Below are 25,799 nucleotides of genomic sequence, written 5' to 3'. Positions count from 1 at the left end.
GAGAACATGAATAAACAACAGTTCTAATTACTATGCACATATCTACGGTATCTTGCGTGTGCGCGCGTTATGTGTGACGTTGAGTGACGTGAATCACGAGAAGATAAACAAGCCAAAGTTAAATCAAAATAGAAAATGAATAATTAATTTATTTTTTTTTTGAAAAATCTGCCTTTCTTTTTCATTTTCTTTCCATGTATAAATTTTCTTTTTTCCCGTTCTATTCCATCTTCATTTTCCCTCTTGCCGAAAATCATAAATCTTTTATTTTCATTCTAGCGAAATAAATACTTTTTACCCGTCTCAACGGACAGTTTGGATTTTCAGTTTTGTGGTCATCAATTTGAGCGATCTAAAGCACCATGATCACGACTTCAAATTCTTAATGGCATTTCGCGAAAGTTTCCTGCCTCTATCTAAAATTTCATCCCATGATCTTGGGAAATCCTTCTTAAAAATTAATGGATATTTTGGCATCCCCGTTTCTCATTGTTCGGTTCATCTTTTCTTCGCGGTGCGTGGGTTGCTTGGGTGGTAGTGGTAAATGGCTTTTCTGCCGGAGCCCCCGCACTCAATATGATCCAGTTTCTCAAAGGAATTCATTTGAAAAAAATAAATAAACAATAAGTTTTCAAATGTCATCGCGCTTCCCTGCGCCTTGAGCGCTAACATTTTTTTAATTTCAAGTTCTCATTTGATTTGACTGCAAATGCCGTGTTTGACTAGAGCCGGGTGACTCGTCTGCTCTAACTGCTAATACTTTATAATAATGCTAAATTGGTTGTATGATAACAGGGTCGACAAAACAAACCAAAACAAGCTTATAGCCCAAAGGAAAATTAAAATATATATTAATAGGAAACTGTACCGATTGAACGGTTGAATAGCAGATGATATAGGCAGTTCTGTAAACTGCGTTCATAACATGTCACAAGCATTGTATGACACCGTTGAACAATCTTTCTTTTTTTAGATTTTATTTTCTCGCAGTCTATAGACGTACACAAGGTAGATTGCATTAATTTATTTCAGTGCTTTTTTTAGCTTAGGTAATTTTAGCGCATCCGTGTTCAGACAGGCTTGTTCTTGAATGTTTTGTTAGTTAAAAGCTTCGTTTTTGCACAGCCAACCGCCATCAACGACACCTTTTATAGCACTAAAGGTTTTCGGGCCATATAAAATAATAACTAGAAGATAGGTTATTTTAAGACGGAACGATATTAATCAATGATCTTCTTGACGACAATGATCATAAGAAGCAAAATTAGTCATCCCAAATATATTCTCAGCTAGTGCATCTTTGAATAATGACCTATCCCCTATAGCTAATCGCGTATTGGACCTTTCGCGGCCTTTGTTTTCGACAAATTTTTTTGAAATAGATATACTTTTATAGATATCTCTTTTTATAAATAGATTTCTTTCCGTGCATGCTCGCGGAGGTACTCTCCCCCTTTACCAATTTTACTAAGGTGAGGTCGTACTGTGCCCCTGCTGACAGAATATTGAATATTTTTGACATTTCTAATTATTTATATCTTATAAGTTATATATATACATTTATATAATTTTTTATTTATTTCTAGTTATACAATTTATATTTATTATTCTATTATAAGTTTTAACACGGCTGTTAGGAAGAGCATTTTGTATGATGAGACATCCGTGTTTAAATAAGCTATTATGTATGTATGTATGCTCACAGTTTTTTTCTTCTTTTTTTCCTTTTTTTCTCTATCTAATTGCTTCTTCGCTCATTCTTCTTCGCTCATTCTTTTCATGGTTCCCTTCATCTTTTTTTCCTATCGGTTTCCTTTTCATTCGTCAGTCTCTTTCATTTCCCCCTTCTTTAAATTTCAAGTTTTCTTAGTTTTTGTGCATCAAAATTATCAGTGTAGTCATCTGTTTAGTTAATTTATCTTTTCCTATTCAAATTTAATCCCTTGTCTTATCTCAATATATTAGTTTGAAAAGCCTATTTCTAGTAAACTCTTTTCCATTTTTAAGATTTCTAATCTTAAACGGCACTTTATTTACGTCCACTGATCTGTTGACATTGATCATTTCCACTGATAATTTACCTTAATTGAAAGTTATAATCTAGCAAAGTAAGTTAATTATATTTGAGCTACTTTCTGTCATCGTATTTTATTCACTTGCTTTAACATCCTTCCTTGTCTAATACTTTTTTCTGACGTATCTTCCTGTCGGTTTGATTCAACAACGATTATGCTCTTTTGCCATTTTATATTTTTTTGTCAAAAAAATACATCTGCCAAGTAAGTGTTTCCGGAGGCATGTGCCAGTTTTAATGTGTATCGATGGAGGTTTGTGGCGTCAGTTCTAATGTTTACAAGCATCACATTCACAAAGGTAGAATTTATCGATCTACTACGTATAATAGCAGTTTTTTAAGCGGAAAGATGCCAATGGATTCCTTCGTCGATACGATGGCCATCTTGAATCGCAAGGCATTATGGGTCATCCAGGGACAAAATACTGAGACAAAGATGGCAAAAGTAAAACGTGGAGTTTAGTTTGTTTGGTGTTTCTTTTACGGGAAAGTTAAAGGTGATCGATGTTACCCATCTTTGGCTAGTGAAAGGCGATATAAAGAAAAATCTATCATTAGGACTCACATTAACTCTATATTTGTCCGGCGTGCACCATGATCCAACGGCCAAGATGGCCGCCGTTTCGTCAAAATAGTCTTTTTTTTTTTTTTTTTTTTTTTTTTTTTCTTTTTCTTTTTTTTTCTATAAATCTGAGACTGAAGACTTCTGAAGACTTCTAAAATCTGAAGTCTGAAGACTTATTTTTTCATTTGTAATATTGCCAACACTGTTGTCTCAAGCAAATTCCATGTTCCGTTTCAGAAAACGTATATTAACATGGTTATCATTTTTTGTGAGTTTGTGTGAAGAGACAATAAAAGTGTACTAACTATAAACCTACTACAGTACGCCCCCTACGTACGAACACGTCGTATAAGTTTTCCCACTTATACGAAATTCGTTTTATTCTTCTCAGTAAAGAACGAATGATTATCGCATTAGTATATCTAATTCTCATAGCTTTCGTTCTTTCTTCAATGTTTTCAAGTGCAAAACACACACATAAGTATATATTTATGATTAATACTATATCCGTTGTGTGTACGTGATGCAAGTCAGTACTTACCTTAAGATTCCCACTTATATTTTTAGATTTTATTGAAAAAGCCATTTCACTTGACACATTTCAAAAATTAAAGCGATCTTATTTCGCTAATAATCCCAAGAATAAGTACAGTTGTTTAATTGTACGGAAGTGATTTTTAATATCACACAATTCACAAGGTTTATTTAATCTAAAACTGTCGCTTGTCGATTGTTTGTACTGAAATAAAAGAAAGAAAACGCATTGGGATAAAATGACGTTCATGGATAACACTTATGATGCAGGTGGAAAATACGGACGTAGGATGCGGTGTATACTAGACTGTGCTAAAATTGACATATTTAAAACAACACAACGAAATATATATATATGAAGATATAACTCGTGACAATAAAAATATATATTTCAGGCGCAAGTGGCAAAAGCATTTCAGAAATGATGAAATAAGAACTTTTCTGATGCAGTAAAACATCCCGATATCAAATATCATAGTCTTACTCATAGAAAAGTCATTGCAAATTTTTTTCCTTACTGAGTAACTAGTTATTCAATTTACAAATGATGACAATAAACTAATATTTCTCCTATGACATTACATTCGTTTATTAGCTTATTAGAATTAAAAACAATCTTGATGTTTAGAAGCTTCAATCAAATAATATTTTTTAACATTTAACCGATTCACTTCATGTAGAATCAATACGGAAAATATTGAATTGGATGTCATAGACACTTTACACAAGGCATGTGTAGGATGCATGGCCATGGGTGGTTGATCTTGCTAAGCCGGACTTTATTTTCAGATGAATAGACTTAGGGGATCATTGAAAGTAAAGGAAATCCTGTGCCTCGATCCTTTAATAACACAAGTCTATAGTTGATCTTCAATCAAACATTGTAATCTTTGCATTGCATCGTGTTTCAAACCCTTGGGAAGTATTTTGCGATTCGATCAACTGCTTACGAAATCCGCTGTTTTAAATATTAAGAAAAAAAGATGTCGTCAGTGGCTTTAACCTCCCTCCACCTTGAACAACTAGAACGTCGGAAAACGCATTCATTCATGAAGAAAAAGGAAGAAACATAATTTTCTTTCTGCGATTGACGTCATACTTAAAAGCTTAATAGTTGTTCAAATTAGCGTATTAACTTTACGTATATCACGAAGTCAGCTTTATGGATTGATTTTTGTAACGTTTCCGTCGTTAATCATTTTTACTGTTCGTTCTTGATCGACATATTTTGACAACCATACGGACACAGTATGTCATTGAAAGAACTGCTTATTTTAGTATGTAAACGTCGTAGTTTTTTGTCTCGTTAAGGAATCACTTAACGAATACGTGCATACATCGAACCATAAGCTGTATCACGATCATGATTGATTTCGTAACTCTTTGAGTGAGTGACACGAGCGCGCGAGGAACACGACACTTTACGAAAGGACTGCGCATGCGTTGGCGGAAGGACGAGTGCCTATATTTTTCTAAGTCTTTGCCACTTATTAATTCAGAAGGAATTTTCTTAGGGAAGATAGACCTTTCCACGAGTATGCTTTTAAATTGTTTGCATGGACTAGTTAGCGAAAATCCATCGGTAATGCTTGAAAAAAACTCCTCAAAATAAGCAAATACCAAGTTTGAGAGTGGTATATTGGAAATAGGCAAAGATATAACCATGCAAAGTCACGAAATTTTACAAACGTTTGTAAGGTGGGGGCACAAACTTGCTCCCCTTGCAACAGACAAACGTCTGTAAAATTTCGCAACTTTAGGGAGCTATATCCTCGCTTTTTTTCAACACATCACCCTCTAACTTGGCAAATTTGGTTTATTTTAGGGGTTCTGTCTAATGGCGTTGGTCGATTTTTGACATATGCTCATATCAAAAGATTAAAAAATAAGGAAGGGAGGGGTAATGTCTTTGTGTTTGAAGTGTAATTTCACTATCGAGGGGCCCACTCACTCCCAATATTTATTATAAACGGTCACCTCTATTATGCTCATGACGTCATAGTAACCATCTTGGTTGAATTAAACATAAGAATTGACAATCAATTACTTTGTTATATCAACCAACATGGCCGCCGTTTCTTCTCTTCTTCTTTTATTTCTCTCCCTTCCGAATGACTAGAAAAGAGCAATTTTGATAGACAACTAGTAGCTAAAAATTGAAGTTTTGAAAACCAGAACAAAGCAAAAATAAATTAGTAGGTCACTCATGGTCTACGAGTCAATAGCCCATGAAGCAAAGGGCCGTAGACCATCAGTGCGAGAGGTGTAATTGTTATTTAGTCTACTAACTGAATAGAGATAAAAGAGTAAAACCGCTCTGTACGCATTATCTACGAGTCGATAGCCCATGAGGCAAAAGGCCGTAGACCATAGAGTGCGAGAGGTGTAATTGTTATTTAGTCTACTAACTGAATAGAGATAAAAGAGTAAAACCGCTCTGTACGCATTATCTACGAGTCGATAGCCCATGAGGCAAAAGGCCGTAGACCATAGAGTGCGAGAGGTGTAATTGTTATTTAGTCTACTAACTGAATAGAGATAATAATAAAAAAAAAAACGCTCTGTACTAATTACCACAAACTACAACTTTTTTTATCTACGTACAAAAAATTTATTCAGTGTTATTAAAAAAGTCCCACTAAGCCTAACGAGGCATTACGTTGCATATTAAAAATATTATCCTCTTTCAACACACCTCTCTTATTTATAAAATAATTAACAATATATAATAAATGTCTAATTCACGTTTATGTGAGCTTTTTCTACAAGAATCATTTGATGAAATCATCCATGTTTATACGAGAAATAGAAATGAATATTACTTCGATTCAAAGGTAGACCTTACTCAAGCGGCAGCCATGTTGACACGAACAACACATTTTCCCCGCGAAACCTCGCATGAAAGCGTTTCAGAACGAGGTAAAGCGGGACGTTTTTTTATTCTTGATCATGGCAATGAAAATGGCGCCCTGTGATCAAGGTCGAGGGTAATACAAACAACATCTGATATGTAATCTATGGGGTAATAATTTCGCTAATAGAGAGTTTTAGATTGACTTTTTTTCTCCCGTTTTCATATAGTTTTCCTATATTTTACTTTACCTTTTACCAACCTTCTCACCAAGCGCAAATACTCTTTTGTTTTTCTACTACTTGGACTTTTTTGCGATTCTTTTTCAGTAATTTTTTTAAAAAATTTTACTGGTCAACTGACGTTTCACGTTTGCCGTGAACGTCAATCTAAAACTCTCTATTAAGTAGTACAATGTCGTTGCTCGCGTATTACGTACCGCAGCTTAAAAGGAAACTGTTAATCTAAAGCAAAAAAATTAGTTAAATCCATGACATAGCCATGTTGTTGGATACTTGTTCAAACAAGACCAAGGTCTCTTGCTTTGAGCACCTTATTACTTCCTGTAACTAGACAATATTATTACAGTATAATGTGGTGCGCATGCGCACATCGAGCTACATATCTTTTATCTATATATCTTGAATTTTGAGTGAATCTGGATAACGAATGAAGCAGTTGCACAAGAACGACTTTCTACAACCTACACATAAACAGAAATAAAGTTAAGACAATGAGCTCCTCATTATATTTGAACTAAAAAACTATTCGACACTGATAAGGGGAGGGGTGGGAAAGTTTACGAATTAAAGAAAAAGGGAAATTCTAGAGTTTGCGATAAACAAGTAGCTGTAAAATCTTAGGTTTTAGAAATCAACATTTTCAATCATCTCATTCAATTCCCGTTCCAAGCCTGATTTTTTTTTCACCCTCAGAAGTGTAAGGCCCTATTCACTTACTTATTTAAACAATGGTACCGTTAAATTCCATGGAGAGAGGAAAGGTTGGGCACGATTTGCCCTATTTGACGGGTTATTCATCTGAGGCAACGAAAAGGGATCGATAAAAAGGTAAGACAAAATAAACAATAAGAAAAAACGAAAGTAAAGAAGGTGGATAAAATGGAAAGTAATGGACGACTTCGATAATGTGACGGCCATCTTGAATCGCAAGGAATTATGGGTCACCCAGGGGTAAAAAACAAGACAAATATGCTCAAATGACGACTCCACGATCTTTGAGAACTTTACTCAGCTGTGGAACTGTCCATTTTTTAGTTCATCTCTTGTCAAATTTTCTTGTTGTGAACTGTTGATGTTGATGTAGACGTCATTCAAATAACAAAGCTTTCCAGCTGATCTGAAATATAGTGGCGTAGAAATGACGTCACTGCAAAACTAGGTCTCATGTCCGAAATTTTCTCGATTCTGATTGGTTGACATTTTTTCTCAGACCAGCTGGTCGTATATTTGCCCCCTTGGATGACCCGTAATGCCTTGCGGTTCAAGGTTGCCACCACATTGTCGAAGTCCTCAATCGAGTGATGGGACAAGGAACAAACCATTGCAAACCCTTTACTTTCCTTATCCTCTTTATCTATACCTTTTCGTTTCTGGTTCTCCCGGCATTTCTATTCTCTTCTTTCTTCTATTCCCACTTACCCATTTATTTCTATGCTGAATCCCACTTTTCATTCGCTTTTCAGAAGATTCGCTAACATTTCTCTTATTTTTGCGTCATCTTTCGTAACATATTCTTCGTCCTTCGAGCTCTGGCGTTTGGCATCACTAAGATAAATCAATGTCAAAGATAAATAAAACTGCGAACGCTAGTGCAGAATTTTCTGGCGCGACTCGCCGGGACCTCAAGTCCGTTCGCTTGCCTGTCATCACGCTTCATCACGACAGTCCGTGCTAATCGAAAATCATTAACGACCTTTAAATACGACGACGAGTACGAGTTTTAAAATTTGTTCTGTGCACGTGGTTATAATTAACACTAAATCGTAGTCGATTTCCGAATTTTTACAATCTAAAGTTTCAATCCACGTACACTATCACGACTACAAAAAGATAGTGCCTCTCTTTAAAAGTTAAACACTCGTACTTGTTCTCGTACTCGTCGTCGGATCGAAAAGGTCTTTAATGTCATCTTCTGAGCCTGAAGCCTAACAAATCCCCAGGGCCAGATTACATTCCATCGCGTATACTGAAAGAGTTCGCATTGATGCTGGCACCTTCCATAACAGTACTGTTAAACAAATCATTTACATCTGGTACTCTACCTAACGACTGGAAAATAGCGGACGTTACGCCAATCCACAAGAAAGGTTCTAAACACCTTAGGGAAAATTACCGCCCAATCTCACTCACATCTATTGTATGTAAAATTGGTGAAAAAATTATCAAAAACAATGTTATTGAATTCTGGCGTGAATTAAACGTATTAAACGACAACCAGTTTGGTTACCTTCAAGGAAGATCTACTGTAACTCAACTGCTATCTACTGTTAATGATTGGGCGAAGTCAAGAAATTCTTCTATCCCTACAGACGTAATCTTCCTCGACCTGGCGAAAGCCTTTGACAGCGTGCCACACGAGCGCTTGCTCTTAAAACTAAACATGTACGGAATATGTGGGAGCTTACTTCTATGGTTCAGAAATTTTCTCACTAATCGACACCAGCGTGTGGTTATAAGAGGAACTTGTTCAAACTGGCTTCCAGTGGTATCTGGAACACCTCAGGGTACAATCGTAGGTCCCATCCTCTTCTTGCTATACATTAACGATATCACAGATCGCATTTCCTCTAATGTGAAACTGTACGCGGACGACACCAAGATTTACAGGCAGCTTATTGACCCTGTTCTAGACACACTAGCTCTTCAACACGATCTAGACCATCTTAGAGAATGGGCATGCACATGGCAGTTACGCCTTAATAATGATAAATGTGAATCTATGCGTATAACCCACTTGCGCGACAAGTCCAAACCGAAGTACATCTTAGGGGAGACTTTAAAGGACGTTAATAGTTTCAAAGATCTTGGTGTTACTATCTCCAATAATCTATCCTGGAGTGAACACATTGGCATCACCGTAAATAAAGCTAACAAAGTCCTAGGGACTATTTTACGAACTGTTGGCACCGCCAATACCACAGTCTTTTCGATGCTATATATCGCGCTTGTAAGACCAATCCTTGAATATGCGTCACCCGTTTGGTGTCCACACCTGGTGAAAGACATAACTGCATTGGAAAAAGTACAAAGAAGAGCTTCCAGACTAGCACTTCGACAAACTAGAGGGGAAATGACATACGAAGAAAGATGTAAAATATTGAAGTGGCCTACTCTCTCGACCCGCAGGGACTACCTAACTCTAGTTGAATGTTACAAAATAGTTTTCGGTTTAGGTATTCTAAATTTCCGTGACTTTTTTGAATTTACGAAAGTTACGTCTACCAGAGCTAATCATTCCTACAAACTTTATGTTAAAGCAGCCAGAGTTAACTGCTACAAATACTCCTTTTTCGTCAGAGTCGTTAATATGTGGAACGATCTACCTAAAGACATTGTTGAAACCGATGGGTTTAGATCATTTAAGCAGAAATTGAAGTCTCACTTAGGTGTTTAATGTTTACATATTGCAGTACACATCGATTAGTATATTTTTTAGTAGAGTCTAGATTAAGGAGGAGACGGGTTCTCTGTTGCTCTGGGTTTCTCGCGCGTGCGCTCACCAGGCGGACAGACTTCATAATCTGTCTGGTGGGTGCGCGTGCGGGGGTGGGGCTCAGGGTGGCGGAGAGCTTGTCTCTCCTTTATTTAGTACATATTCATATACTTATACTTCACTTATAGAGCATTTTTCGCTAATTACGCTGCTTAGTGTCTTTCTTTATAATGCATTTTTGTCATGTTTTGTCGTTTTTCTTGGGAGTTTTCACATAGGGATAACCTCATAACTTCCTTTCAAGTCGCCTATTATTGTGCTTTGTTGTCTTATTTGTATCGCTTTTTGCTAGCCTCTGCTCTTACTTGTATTTTACTATTTGTCAATAATTTATTTGCGATTTGAATAAACTATGTATGTATGTAACTATGTATGTATCACGTTTTAGAAATGTTTCTCCGATTTTTGATAATTTACTCCGTTGCTCTGTTATCCGTTCCTAAAGTTAAATGCTACTAAAATATCTGTATTTAATACAAACTCGAAGATAAAATGAAAAAGGCAACAACTCTCGAAATATGGAGTACCTTTTGCATGGTCACGTGACCTGTGAATGCAAGTCGTCCATTGTAATCTGGCCAATTGATTGGCTGGGGCCTGTGCTGTATGAAAGTGTACAGCACGCTCGCGTAAATTTTTTTGGCATCTGTATATTAAACCAATAAATGCAATTGAAATATTACACTCACCGTCGGCGGCTCAAATCGTTGTCTGTCTTAGCAACATGACCTGCAAATGTGCGATTCCAAAAAGTTAAAGAACAATAAATAAAAGCAGAAAGTACTCAGATTGAAATATTTGATTGCTTTAATTTTTACTTACTTTCACTGGATTTTGTCATAAATCGACGTCCATTTCCATATACAAATCGCTTTTCTAGTGACTCTTCTTTAGGTTCTTGGTTTTCCATGGATCGACGTCCCGTCGTCCCATAGACAAATCGTTTATCCAATGCGTCGTCTTTGTTTTCCATGGATCGACGTCCATTTCCATATACAAATCGCTTTTCTAGTGGTTTTCCATAGACAAATCGTTTATCCAATGCGTCGTATTTGTTTTCCATGGATCGACGTCCATTTCCATATACAAATCGCTTTTCTAGTGACTCTTCTTTAGGTTCTTGGTTTTCCATGGATCGACGTCCCGTCGTCCCATAGACAAATCGTTTATCCAAGGAGTCGTCTTTGTTTTCCATGGATCGGCGTCCCGTCGTCCCATAGACAAATCGTTTATCCAATGTGTCGTATTTGTTTGCCATGGCTCGACGTCCATTTCCATATACAAATCGCTTTTCTAGTGACTCTTCTTTAGGTTCTTGGTTTTCCATGGATCGACGTCCCGTCGTCCCATAGACAAATCGTTTATCCAATGCGTCGTCTTTGTTTTCCATGGATCGACGTCCATTTCCATATACAAATCGCTTTTCTAGTGACTCTTCTTTAGGTTCTTGTTTTTCCATGGATCGACGTCCTGTCGTCCCATAGACAAATCGTTTATCCAATGTGTCGTCTTTGTTTTCCATGGATCGACGTCCATTTCCATATACAAATCGCTTTTCTAGTGACTCTTCTTTAGGTTCTTGGTTTTCCATGGATCGGCGTCCCGTCGTCCCATAGACAAATCGTTTATCCAATGAGTCGTCTTTGTTTTCCATGGATCGACGTCCATTTCCATATACAAATCGCTTTTCTAGTGACTCTTCTTTAGGTTCTTGGTTTTCCATGGATCGACGTCCCTTCGTCCCATAGACAAATCGTTTATCCAATGCGTCGTATTTGTTTGCCATGGATCGACGTCCATTTCCATATACAAATCGCTTTTCTAGTGACTCTTCTTTAGGTTCTTGGTTTTCCATGGATCGACGTCCCGTCGTCCCATAGACAAATCGTTTATCCAATGAGTCGTCTTTGTTTGCCATGGATCGACGTCCATTTCCATATACAAATCGCTTTTCTAGTGACTCTTCTTTAGGTTCTTGGTTTTCCATGGATCGACGTCCCGTCGTCCCATAGACAAATCGTTTATCCAAGGAGTCGTCTTTGTTTTCCATGGATCGGGGTTCTTTTTCGTATACAAATCGCTTTTCTATGATACCTTTGCGGCCAAATTCTACCATGTCCTAAAACATAATTTAATAAATGAGCTTTATATTTCTAGCCTAGCTTTAATTTTTAAAATAACAATCTTAGGCATTAATAAGAAACAACTAAATTTTTATTTCGGTCTTAGCCTCCTTCGCAGGCTACCCCAAATATTGTCTGTTGGGATCCCTGTGTTAAATTATTTGGCAGAGAAGGACTAGGGACACCGGAAACCCGAGGAGCAAAAAGAGCCAAGGAAATGCCCTGAAGTAAATAATGACGACCTTACAGAGCTCTGCGGTCTCACGAGTTTCAAATCGCAAAAGTGACGTTTTCTTTATGAAATGACCTGTGACGTCATCTATTCGCTGAAAAAAGCAATCTTATACAAGTTTGCCAACGCAAACAGTATATATGAACACGAAGAAAGAGTAAGGAAGATTGCCAAAGACCAGAAAATATAACGAATCAAAGATCCTTCAGAATTGCAGAAAAAGAAATGTTTATTCCACATCCTGGTGCACGAGGACATCGATAAAGCAGCGTTCTTCAGGCACAGCTCTTGCGATGTTTGGGTTAGTAGGTATTGTGGAAAGTATATAAAAAATCATTGAGGAGGCCATGAAAAGGAAAACGTAGCTCACAATACAAGGGGAAAAGATCGGAAGTGGAAATTAAAAGTAAGATCGATTACTAAAAGGTATTCCTTGTTTTCTTTGTTAACAATCATTGTTGTGATACTTATAAACTTTTTAAACTTTAAACTATGTACAACTTGAAGGAAAAAAAATGGAAAAAGCTAACCGAAGCTTTCGTTCTTGATTAATGAGAACTTCATCAGAAGTTGAGTCACGTGAGTGTATACACACACGACTCGAGTAGTTTGTCCACTAAACCCCTTGCAGCACGTTGTAATGCAGCTCAATTTGGAGAACATAACAATAGGTTTCCAATTCTCAGGAGATTGAAATTCTTTTGTTTTGTCCTCCAAATTGAGCGGCTTTGGCGTCATATGCAAGGGGTCTACAAAAGACGTGCAGTGGATGGTGGAGTCAAGTGTCGCTCTCGTGTTCTTTCGCGTCGCTCCTCGTCGTCTTTCAGCATGTCGCGTATTTTAGAGTAGAATTTCTAAAACGGACAATAGTTTTATATTTCTTTAGCGCCTGGTCTGTCATAGGTTTCTAGAGTTACGACGCCGCTGTAATAGCCGTATCCGATACGCAATTGACGATGATAACTTTGGAAAGGAGCACGGGCTTGAGATTACTCCTGCAAAATGTTTCAGGTATTTTGCTTAAAATCGATCGACCCTGGCGACAGATGAAGTAACGGGAAATAAACGTCTATGTACATAACTCATGTTTATTTGTAGTAAAGTAGAGAGAATAAGAGAAAAATATCAAATTCGTGGGTTCGAATCCTGCCAAGGGCATTTGATATTTTTCTCTTATTCTCTCTACTTCATTATATATACACCGAACGCATAATTTATTACTACTATACTATGTCTATTCTTTGCGTACATATTTACGGTGTTCAACTTATCTATAGAGAAAAATTATCGCTCTGGGATCCTCACGAATACCCTACATTTCATATTCTGGCTGCGTTACCAGCGTGGTTGGTCCTTGTAGTGCAGTGGTTAACACATCGGACTGGAATACCGAAGACGTGGGTTCGAATCCTGCCAAGGGCATTTGATATTTTTCTCTTATTCTCTCTACTTCATCATATATACACCGAACGCATAATTTATTACTACTATACTATGTTTATTTGTAGTAGTTGTGAGACCCAAAATATTTGTAATATAGCATCGGAGTCGAATCGGCTTGTAAAATAAATCAAAACTCGAAGCCATGGAACACTTAGGCATTACAGATGAATTGGCTTGTCTAGTATGGACCTTCTATTAGCTGAATCAAAGCATGCCTAGTTAATCAAAATATTCTAATAGTCACAGCCTGCAGCGCCTCTCTATAATCGTGGGGTTTGCGATCTCGTTCCAAGTGTCCAGTGGATGATTCGAAATGCTTTAAGCCCAGTTACTCAATATCTGATTGTTATCTATAAAACGATCTATATACATTAATGAATGAATGAATGAATGAATTAATTAATTAATTAGTGAATTAATGGTCAATCAACAATGAGCTTTATTTCCAGCCTACAAAAGGCGAAAACCGTTGCGTATTTGGCGTAAGCGACATAAACTTAGCCAGCCGCTTTATTTGCAAGAACAGTCTGGTTTTTAGCGGAGCCCCCGCGGAGCACCATACTTAAGGAAAAATGGTAAACCATCGAGTTGAAAAAAAAGAAGAAAAAAAAGAAAGAAAAGAAAAGCAGAGGTGGATACAGTTACTTCAATTATTCACGGACTGTATTAAGGTGGCTGCATACTTTTGAACTTTCGATTTGAGCCCACGATGTGCGCGCGCTCAAAAACTGCTGAAAAATCTACAAGATTTTATTGAAGAACCATACGCGTTTTGAGCTTCAACAGGGCAAAACCCTCAAATTTTGCACGGGACTTCTATATTTTTTGATAGCTCATTCGAAAAAACTCCTAAAAATCTAGGTTATATCAACATTTTAGGAAAAGTTTAAATCAGGAACACGTGAAAAAATAGATTTTTGTAGGGATTTTTGTTCGACTTTATGAGATTTTTTAAGAGCACCGAAACTACAAAATATGACAAATCAATGTATCTCTCTGTCTTTTTGTCGAAAATATCCATGTATTATTGTAGAAGGATTGACTAGCCTTCGTTCGTGCAATCATATAGTCTGCAAATAACTATTATCTTATTAATCTTAATTTATTTATAATCACTTCCGGTGGCACAATTTTTACTCCAAAAGCTCGTGCGTAGGCTTCCATTAAATGCTGATTATCTCGAAAACGAGCTCGGGGCACCCTATTTTTCTTTCCAGTTTTGGAATCAACATTAAATTTCAATTCGGAAAATCGAAGTTTTAAAAAAAGCTTAAATCAATTTCTAAAAGTAGGCAGTCACCTTAAATGGTTTGGATCGGAATCTTTCGTCAAAATAAACACCGTATTTTTTTCAGTTTAATACACGCAGTTGGATGTTTTTTTTTGTTTTTTTTTTTTTGTTTTTTTGTTTTTTTACAAGAGAAACTGTGTGACGTCACAGGGGTCAAGCTAGAAAGTCGTCTCTCTTTGAAATAAAACAGAACCTGTCATAAAATTTTAATTTTCTGAACTTAACAAATTGGAGGTCTTAACAAATTGACATCAGATTTTTGTGTCATCACATTGTCAAAGTAGTGTGGACCACATACTACTTCGTAACCTGCAAGTAGAGGGTTTTTTTCTTCTGACCGTCAGAAAAAAACCTCTGCTTACAGGGTAACTACTTTGACAATGTGATGGCGAAATTTATAGTCAATAAGAGGACAGACACATAAAAATCTGAAGTCAATTTGTTTTTTACAATAATAAAAACGATAAAAACGGAAAGCGCGCGCTAAGTTATTGTAAAAAATTTGATATGAAATTTTGATTCGTAGGAATCCGTTAAAATTTAGAACCATATTTTCTCTAATCTTTTTTAGGCTTTTGCTTTGTATAAAACGATGATAAAGGTGGAAAAGAGCAAATGTTCCAAATAGATAGGCTATTTTTCCAATTAAACACAAAAATAAAAACTGCTTGTAAGAGTTGTTACAAAAAAACATTTGATCGTATAACATAAATTCCTGCAACCGCTATCCCTTCCCCCTCAATTATCTAATGGTCCATCCCTTATGTCAAGAAGATTATAGAGAAGATGAACGTGAATGAGGACAGAACCCGTCACATACATGTAACAGATATTAAAATACATTGCTTAACAAAAAAGTCTTAAAAGGTCAAGCTGTCGACATTTAGCAAATGACATTTAGCTAATTCAATCATAGTTTTGATCAAAGAAAAGACGACGAGCGGGATTAAGAATTCTTTTTATTTTTTAGAATAATTGCCCCCTATTGGAGTCAGTCAGTCTTGTGTTTAGTACCGTGAAATACCTTGCAAGTTGTTTTGTTTATCTTATCTCTCAACGCTCATACTTTAAGCATGACGAACAACGGTTCGGTACGTTGGTGAGAATTTCAAACTATAAACCTTCATGTTCGTTCAAATGGGACTCCTATTAATATCCCAAGACCGAATCGCTACTGTTAGCCGTCATAGTTTCAAGAAACCATTCGAACAAACAAAAGCTACATTTCATAACTTAGATTCAAGAGTACGATTTATATAACTTTTTGCTGCGAGCCAAGATAAACTGATATTCAGTGAACCGCCACTACACCGTTGAAAGGTTACACGACTGTTGAAATATAGACGAATGCCAGATAAACTTCAAATTGTTTTCCCGCTCTTTTCAGTTGAGTCAAAACGAATTTTCATAGCTCAAAATACTCCCTCGACTGAAACGACGCAAGCTTTAATTAGTTGCATAAAAAGGGAAAAAGTCAATTTTAGCTGTTGGGTAAACACAAACTAACAAATACCGAAATTCCTGAACACATACATAAGTAAAGAGAAGCCACGCTAAGAGATCAACCGAGTTAGGTGGACAAACGCCACGAAGGGATGGCTACAGATGAAAATATTCGACAATATTCATATATATATATACACACAAATATATTTAATAATTTATATATAAATTTATAAAAATCAGAATAAATTTTCAGGAATATATTATGCCAATATTTCCGTGATTTGACTTTCGAAAACATTTTATTTGTACTTAACTGCTGAATACTTCATAAAAATATATTGTAAGGATCAAAGAAATTGTAAAAAAAACAAAAAAAAAAGAAGAGTGCAAAGAGCAAAATGAAATATTGTAGAAAAATACTTCACCTCGTAGTTTACGTCCTCTTCATGAACGTTGTCTCGGTCGAGTTTGCCTGCCCTCAAGCCATGCACTGGTACACCATTTACTGCAAGTAAGCAAACAAAAAAACATTTCATATACATAGCATGGAACATGAGTTAAGCCGAAGCTTGAATCCTACCTTCGTGAGAACTGTATAGTGTTAGAATAAAGATTCCAAAAGAACATAATCTTAAGGCGAACATCATCTTGGTATTGAGCGGGGTCCCGTCTTCTAGATTGCGCGCCTTCAGTTTGAAATCAAATGTTCCGTTTAACCCAAGGATCGAATTTAAATATATCAGTTTGTAAAATGATACCCAAGTGATGAAAGATTCCTGAGACGTGTGTCCAGTAATTCGTAACCGGGGCAGAGGAGGTATTTGGCGGGTCTTCTCGCAAGCAGTGAACTGGGCGATTAAGCTACAATAAGTAAAAGACTTCAATTAAAGTCGCCTTTCACGTGCATTGCCTAGCTTGCTTTAAACAAATTAAATCAAATCACAAAGAGCGTCGCGTTGGATTACTCAAGTGTTTATGTACACGGGGGGTCAATACGGACTGATCTTTTCTAAAGCAAGTTGCTAGGGAAACACGCAATCCCATCGCTCGCAGACTAAACTAAATAAGTGAAGCGTTTGCTGTTTTATTGACTTTAAATATAACAACATGACGAGCAATAGATTAGCGTTGAGCAGAGTGAAAGCGAAATCTTACCCTCTTAGAGAAAATTCAACAGAAGCTTCAGAGAAAAACGTCTTGTAGTGTGGTTCAGCATACATTTTAGCCCGATTGACAACCATGCAGCTTCCTGCGGCGTCTACGCCCACGAGTTTCTTATTTGCAATTACCGAAAAATAATAAGAATAAATGTTTGTATGGTTCAACGGAAAAAGCTGAAACTGACACCTTAAATGGCTAAAAATTCACGGTAAAAACATACGTATACGTGAATCAAAAGCAAATAATGTAAATTAAAATTGAACTACTGCATAATTGGACTAAAACTGGGATGTCTTTCTATGATCTTCCGCCGGAAGCATAGATAGGCATTCACAAAGCCTGAAGCATGATGACGTTTTACCCCCGTCTCTAGACCATAATCCTTTTCACATTGCTTTTGTTCTTTAATTATGACTATTGTTCCTGTATTCTCTAAGGAACTAAAAATTTTAATATGAAAGAATTTTAAAAACTATTATGATATAGAGTCGGGGGTAAAACGTCATCTCGCTTCAGGCTTATTAGTATCCGAGTTATTAACACTGGCAGCCCGATCTTTTTTTTTTTTTGTCTGTATGTAAATTGCAAAAATTCAATATTTATGAATATTTTTTTTAATTGTAATAAAATCGTTCAACAGACTTGTATGGAATATCTTGTGTCTATATTTTTCTCACTCATAGATATGCGAAGAAGCTAAGAGCAGAAACGAGTATTGTGAGGGTTCTGAATATGCAACAAATATGTCACTCACTCATTCACTAAGCTAGAAAAGCCACACAGGCAGCTCATGCAGGGTTTACTCACAGCATGTAATGTATGGATTAATTTTGAAAATACTACTATTTCAAGTTTATATATAAATAGTTTATTTATAGTTTAGTTTATTTAGTTTTTAAATAGTTATCTTGACTCGTCTTTTATTGTATCTTGGTCTATACTAAATCCCACTGGAGCCGATTTTTAGTGTGTGTGTTTTTTTCTTCTTCTTCTTCTTCTTTTTCTTTTTTTGAGCCGTTGAATGCCGGGGGGGGGTTGGTACTCTTGCCCGCTTAGGATAGTGATGCGCCGCTTAACAAATTGAACCCTTACCCTGTTTCAGAGTAGAAAATGAACCCGTATCCGCAAAAAAATTGCGGATACAAAAATTTCCGGATACGTGTGGACGGGGCCTTTTGTTTTAGTATCGTAGGATAGAAATATCACTATTATAATATGTTATTCCTATTTTACATAAGAGAACTCTTAATTAGAACATCATAAGTTATATTATTCTTGGTATTTAATTTTTATATAATTAATATTATTCTTTTATTTATTATTATTTTTTATTTATCTTTTTAATTATTTAATTTATTATTATTATCATATTCTTCGCTGGCCACTAACGTTTGTGGATTTGTTATGTTAGATTCCGGATCTATGCTGGCCAATATCAGTCAAATCAGCTGATTGACTGACGTACGCCTAAAGTTGTCTCCTCCGCCGCCGTCATTAGTTTCGGTCCCAGATCCTCCCGGCAGCTCCCTTATTGGGGAAGGACCGGGAGAATCTTGGACATTCTCGTACCTAGAGCCCCCTTATAGCGAAAATCGGAGGCTCTGGTAAACCCTGAAATTCTATGGAATTTATTTGGCTGTTGAGAATAACATTTTTGGAAAAATTGAGCCGGCATTTTAAAGTCAGAAATACTGAGATGGAGCATGCGCTCTGACGACCTCGTCAGAGGGAAGTACGGGTGGCGTAGCGGCGACAGCGCTCGCGTCTCACCAATTCGACCCGGTTTCAAGTCCTGACGAGCTCGGTGCTGTATGTGAGTTGAGTTGCTTATTAGTTCTCTCCTTTTCTTCGAGGGTTTTCCGAGTTCTCCGGCTTTCCTCCTTTATTTTATTATTATTACTATTAATAGTTAATTGAATTCTATAAAAAAATATATATATATTATTATAATGCTTAAAATTATCGTTATTATTATTATTATTATTATTATTATTATCATCAGCAGTAAACACGTTTGAATGCTAATTAGGTGAGCTAGATAGGGCGTAATTTCGTAACCTACCAGCATGACAGGACTAATAATACAATCACTTAAAACCAATTATAGAGGGGGTGAAATATATATATTTATAGCTACATCGTAAAATGTCTTATTTCTAATAGTAGTTTCTAAATGTTTATCATATAGTGCTCTTTAAGATGGTACTCACTTTGAAAAAATTTTCATGATAAGATTTACTAAACTTAAATTAACTGTAATGTTCTTAAGATGCAGTTTAAATACTTAGACTTAATGTTTGAAATGTCCTTAAGATGTGATTATTTTAAATGTTCTTGCAATGTTCACTGTGCAGCTTAATACCGCTTTCTGCATTCTAAGTAATACATCTTTGTATCTTGCTCCAAAGATATTCTTCATCTCAGGCTCCATCTCTTTAGACCATCCTCCAAGAGCGTCCAAAATGAGGTTCACTTGCAAGATCGTGTATCTTGGGTGTTGTTTTGTGAGCTCAAGTCTAAGTGCTCCATACTTCTTCGTCTTCTCTTTGTCGTTCTTTTCTCGGTGGTTAACCTACGGACAGCTCATTACTATTATCATCATCATCATCATCATCATCATCATCATCATCATCATTATTACTATTATTATTATTATTATTATCATTATTATTATTTATTCTGACTTTCAGCCAGTATGGTTTCTCAGAGCCTACGAGTTGCCTAATGAGTAAGGTCTGGGTACGAGAGTTAATCTGGGACCGAAACTAATGACGAGTGCACAAGATGGCGGACTCGTGGTACAACGAGAACACGTGCTCCTCTGATAGGGTTCCTGTGTCACCTATATATATTTAAATATATATTATATATATGCTAATGTTTATAATTACATATATATGGTACTCATGTGATTCTGTGACAGTTTTTTCAATAAAATTTTTAATTCATAAGAAAGCACAGTTTGATAGGATAAGATTGTGACACACCTCCATTGTGACATACCCGTATTTAGCGGTGAATCAGCTGGTTTTCAGCTGATAAAGCTTGATTTTTTTAGCATTTTTGAATCCATTTTTAAGATGAAAATCCGCCATCTTGAATTTTCTGAGAACTTCCAGGGAGGGAGGGCTGTTCTGTTGCTATGGCAACTGCTATAATTTGATTGGCTAATTCAATTTCTATTGTTTTTAGCCAATCACGATCCTAAAAAATTAAAAATCTGCACTGGTATTTCATTTTTTTGCACTGGTATTTCATTTCAACTGCACTGCTGTCAGCCAATCAAAATTTTAAAAATGTTTAATGTATATTATTATACTAATTACATATATATTGTACTCTTGAATCTTTAACAGTTTTTTCAGTAAAAAATTTTTATTCATAATTAAGAAAGCCCAGTTTGAATTGATAAGATTGTGACACACCTCCCTTTTGACATACCCGTGTTTAGCGATGAATGACTTCAAAATATTTTGAATAACACTAATTTCAGGTATTTAGGAAAATATCAATCAAAAATTACAGGTTATTTAACTCATTTTTTTAATGTCTACAAACACCAGTCTCAAGTTAATTATCTTTTTAAATATTGATGGTTCATGGGATAATAAACTTCTTTATTAACAATAATTGCATACTATTCTTCTGCGTTGGCAAAGTAAATGATCCTACCAAGTCAGTGAGTCCAAGGCTGTTAGTCTCGATATCTACTAATTTATTACAAAGATTCCGACAATGAAGTAAATTCTACGATAAATCATGGTAATTCATCGGCAATATCTCCATATAATACTGTTCTGTTTTCTACAGATAATACTCTTGTATTTCAATTCGTCTTTCTTTCTTAACAAGTGTACACATCCTGAAACAGCAACAGCAGCAGCGGAGTCCAAACCTTTGGGACAATATTATACAACGTCTGTTTTGAAAAGAAACATTCAACTAGAATATGAAAATTCTTTACTGCGAAAATTACTGAGGACAATCACTGAGCACAAAAACGCTAATGCAACCGCATCAAAAGATGTATCCAGACCTAAGAGACCTGTACCAACACGAAAGAGAAAAAAAAATTGCCATAAGAAGAAGTAGATTCAAAGAATTAGTTACAATTATTCTTTACGAAGAAATGAAGACGAATCTGTCTTGTCTAGAGGCCAGAAAAGAACATCTTCGCAAGCAATTTCCAGATATAGATATATTATATTCCCGTGAAGCAAAAACCATTGGCACTACTTTCAATTTGTTGTTTCCAAAGGTAGAGACAAAATATTTTTATTTTTTGAACATTCAAAATGAATTGGTCGAGAGCTTCGAAAATAATGTTTATTGGCTTCTCCATGACTTAGAAGAATTACCAGAACTAGATTTCATCAGTGGTTCTATTTTAAACGAAGATAAACTGGAAATTCCTTGTTACAGATTGAATCTATGTAACTGGACGCTCTCTCAGAAATATGAGTACAGAAGGTCAATTGATGAAATAATGATTTGTGATAAAATTGATTCTTCGTTCCTCGGAAGAACGAATAGTACACGACACATATTTTCTGAGAAGGAATCAATTTTTGATGAAGAAATGAAAACCCTGTCGACAACTGATTTTTTTCTCCGAGCGAAAAAAGCAGGGGCTTTATGTGGATTACACCCTGAGGTGATGGTCAGCGTGAGCAAAGACAAAAGATGCTTTATAAATAGAACTGAAGACAAGCTCAAACAATATCAAGAACTTCTTCCTTTCGCTCACAAGCACAAAGTATTTCGTTTTAAAGATACGGAATCCCAGACTTTAGATTTGTGTGGTGAAGGTAGCCCAATCCTTGGTACAGATATATGTGACGAGACCATTGCTCATAAGATCATGTTGTATGGAGGGCACTGGGCTAAAGATGGGACGTTTGCTTACCCCTACATTATCAATAACCTACAGAGGTGTTTGATCGAAGTGACAGATTTCTTGAATACCAAAAGCATACCATTTTATGTTGATGGAGGAGTGGCATTAGGTGCCATTAAAATGCGAAGTATTTTGCCTTGGGATGCAGGTGATGTCGATCTAGGCATTTATTACGACAGTCGCTACAAATTTGCTTCCATCGTAGAATCATTTGCCAAAGAGAACAACTACACTTTTAAGAATTTACTTAGTGAAAATATGATCCATGTACTTTGTTCCCCAGGAATGGGTGAAAAAATGGGAGGGTTGGTAACAATGTTAATGAAGGACGGAGAACCAGAAGAGTTAATTAAAATTAAGACCAATGGACGATGGATTCCATACAAAAGAGAAATATTCAGCGAGATGCGAAGTGAATATAACACGAATTATCTGCAGCATGAGATGTATAAGTGGATCAGTAACGGGAAAATTCATTGTAAGCTTAAAGGTCATAATGCTTGTTTACCAGACTTCAGGGAAAATACCGGCATCGATGGAACATACAGCGATCTATTCTGCAAAGTATAATTTCCCTTCTTCGTTTCATGATCAGGATCTTTTTGTTTCTAATTGTTCACTAGCTGAAGTTAAGCAGCACCTCTTGCTGCTTACAAAACGTTCATTTGAACTTTCTTTTCTTCGTGAGCATCAATAGAAAGAAGTTAATGATAAATAGTATTTCTAATAAGATATATTTACGATATTTATTATATTTATTTATATTTATTTCATGTTTAGAATATAATATAGCATACAGGCAATAAATGCAGCACGAACGCGGACACGAATCCGGCTGACATAGGCAATTGTTCATTACCTGGCCGTGTACGTGATACCTTAGTGCAGTTTTCGTATGACAGTGAAAAATTCACGGCACGAACACGGTCATGACACGGCAAGGGATACGCCAGACCAATCACATTGCACGAGAATGTACTCTTCATCCAATCAAATACCCGGAACACGTCATAAACACGGCGCGGACACGGACACGCCAAAGTCACGGCAATGCAAGACCAATCAGCCAATTAAAATTCTAGAAAGCATCACGGTCACGGCACCTCACGCTTACGGCACTGAGCTTTTCACAGTCATACGAAAACTGCTCTAGAACGCAGTCGGCTTCTAGGACATGTGGCAGAAGTCTTTATGTGCTCTTTCTTAGCGTGCGATCTCGATGAGATAGTTGGAGGCAATCAGAGACGTGCAAAGAGACTTATCCTACCTATCCACATTTACAGTTCTCATGAGTTTCTCTTTCCATGACTTAGCTTTTACCTTCTTTGGCATCCTCTCACAAATGTGTTGATTTTCATTTATGAATATAATGGCGTCGTAAATCCTACAGCTTTGATTTATTCTCTGGCAGATGAAAGACGTCGTCTACTTCCTTCCAAGTGATTTCTGCATCCATGAAACAGTCCAGGGCATGTACGTCTGTTGGCATAGCAACTCATGCACGTGTGGACACTAGCTTCTCCAGCTTCTTCGCAGCACGTACAGAACAAAATTGAGAATTGGACATCAATTTTAGATTTCCGATCGATTGAATACTTTGTAAGATATTAGCTCTGATGAGGGTCGTTTGGCGACCGGATTTGCACTTCTTTGCAACTATTATACACTTGGCAGTGAAGTTTAGATTTTCAAACAGCCTAAAACCCCACAAAAACACAAGATTTGTGACTCAAACCTTAGCACCTAAGCGTTCCTGACTATAATGCTACAGCAGCTTTCATGTCATATTTGACGGTAAAATAAAATTTTAGATTTTTTGAAAGCTGTTCTTTAAGGATTTTTCCAAAGAAATTCTAACCATCAGCTCATTATAAATTCAGTAAAGCTTACGATCTTTACTAACTCTGCGCTTGGGTTACCTTTGATGATTAAACTCGAAACTGTGTTTCATCAACCTATACTAATTGCATATATATTATATTACTATATTTAACATATATTTAGTGATTATATAAATAGTTATTATAATTTAATGTTATTTTATAAATACAATTTATTTGTGTTGGATTATATATGTAAGGAGTATTTAAAGAAAGGTGGTCAGTCTTCCTGAGCGTCACAAGTTTATCAGTGTTTGTCCTTCAAATGATTATTTATCAATAGCAGGTGCGCTAACAAATACACAAGAGGCTCTTGTACTCCATAATCGAAATGGAATCAGTTTAGAGGTTTATTTTAGCTGTGAAAGGGAAACCAAAAGATCAAAAGACAAGGCACTGATAGACCAAATTCAAAACTCGCACCGATGTGAGGCTTAATCTTTGAACAAAAGAATCTGGCGTGATTCGTGACTTTTGAATCACGCCAGATTACTTTGAGTCACGCTAGATCCCTTTGTTCACAACTTAAGCCTCACATCGGTGCGAGTTTTGAATTTGGTCTATCACTGGGAAAAAACAAACAACAACAAAGCAACACTGCTTTCATTGAATGCAGGTCACACAACCCGCCGGACAGCAGGACAGCAGCAAGAATGGACGCGTTCCATGAAAATATTTTGTCTGAACTTTGAGGCGGAGCAAAAATTCACGGTGCAAAATATGAAAGAAAGTTCTAGTTTTAATAGTCAAACTTTTTGATTAATTCACCTTTTCTCAGTTGACAATGTCTTTTGCATAAAGTGACATACCGTATTTTGGCAAGCTAAACATATTAAATAAATGTGAAAAATCATTTCAGTGCCTTTTGTAGTTTTTTCCTCTGTGATAACAGCCATTTTTTTCAGTACATTTCGTTGCAAATAGTTTGTTCTGATTCGTCTGTGAAACAAAATACGTCTTGTCTTGTTCGCTTCATCTTCTTTTAAGAAAATCACTTGTAGTTAATTTCTATTTACTATTCTCACTGAGAAAATATCCACGATTTTGCTCCCGCGTTCGATAAATAACGTTCAGCATGATGGTTATTGCACGAGGTGCGTGCAATTCCATCCCTCGGGGCATTGGGAAGGTTTTTAAACCAACACCGAGCCTGTTTCGCCGTCTTTTCGCAAATCCGGTTTGGGAAGCAAACTCTTGCTGCTCTTGTTTTTTTCCCGTCGCCGAAGCACTCATGGCCGCTCCAGTTCAACCAGACCCAGTTCAGTTACAAAATTTACAGCAACCTCAAGTTCCTGTCCCTTAGCCAGACCAACCACCTCCTCCGCAAGACCAACAGCAAAACCAAGATAATCTTGCCCAGCTGCAGAACCAGCCCCCGGCTCAAGTGCCCGATGATCCTGCAGCCCAGGTTGATGCTCCGCCAAATGAGGTATCTTGTTTGTATCCCTTATTTCTTATTTGTTAGTTTTTACAATCGTGTATTTATCAGTAAAACTTGGCCCCGGGGCGGGCTATGTGTCATGTCGCCCAATGCATCAGTTTAGCCATGTGGCGGTCAAATTTCTGT

At 36.5% G+C, this 25,799-nt stretch overlaps 1 protein-coding gene and 1 non-coding gene across 2 annotated transcripts; one reads left to right on the top strand and one right to left on the bottom strand.

Annotated features, from left to right (window-relative positions):
* Nucleotides 1–5,766: 5,766 nt before the first annotated feature.
* On the bottom strand, nt 5,767–17,207 carry LOC116299873 (uncharacterized). The gene is made up of 6 exons (XM_089027730.1): nt 16,875–17,207; nt 16,720–16,799; nt 10,582–11,878; nt 10,449–10,488; nt 7,686–7,811; nt 5,767–6,727 (listed from the first exon to the last, which is right to left on the bottom strand). Exons 1-5 carry the CDS (start codon nt 16,939–16,941, stop codon nt 7,715–7,717), a joined length of 1,581 nt encoding a protein of 526 aa, XP_088883856.1. The 5' UTR covers nt 16,942–17,207; the 3' UTR covers nt 5,767–6,727; nt 7,686–7,714.
* Trnas-gga (transfer RNA serine (anticodon GGA)) lies at nt 13,465–13,536 on the top strand. Its single transcript has one exon. It is a non-coding gene; the product is annotated as a tRNA-Ser (tRNA).
* Nucleotides 17,208–25,799: the final 8,592 nt, after the last annotated feature.

Source organism: Actinia tenebrosa, unplaced genomic scaffold (assembly GCF_029948245.1).
Source record: "Actinia tenebrosa isolate PJP-AT-01 unplaced genomic scaffold, QUT_ActTen_1.0 PGA_scaffold11__36_contigs__length_13525064, whole genome shotgun sequence".
In the NCBI taxonomy this organism is placed as follows: Eukaryota; Metazoa; Cnidaria; class Anthozoa; order Actiniaria; family Actiniidae; genus Actinia; species Actinia tenebrosa.
Note: the sequence above shows the minus strand (reverse complement) of the source record. Positions and strands in the feature narration are given on the sequence as shown.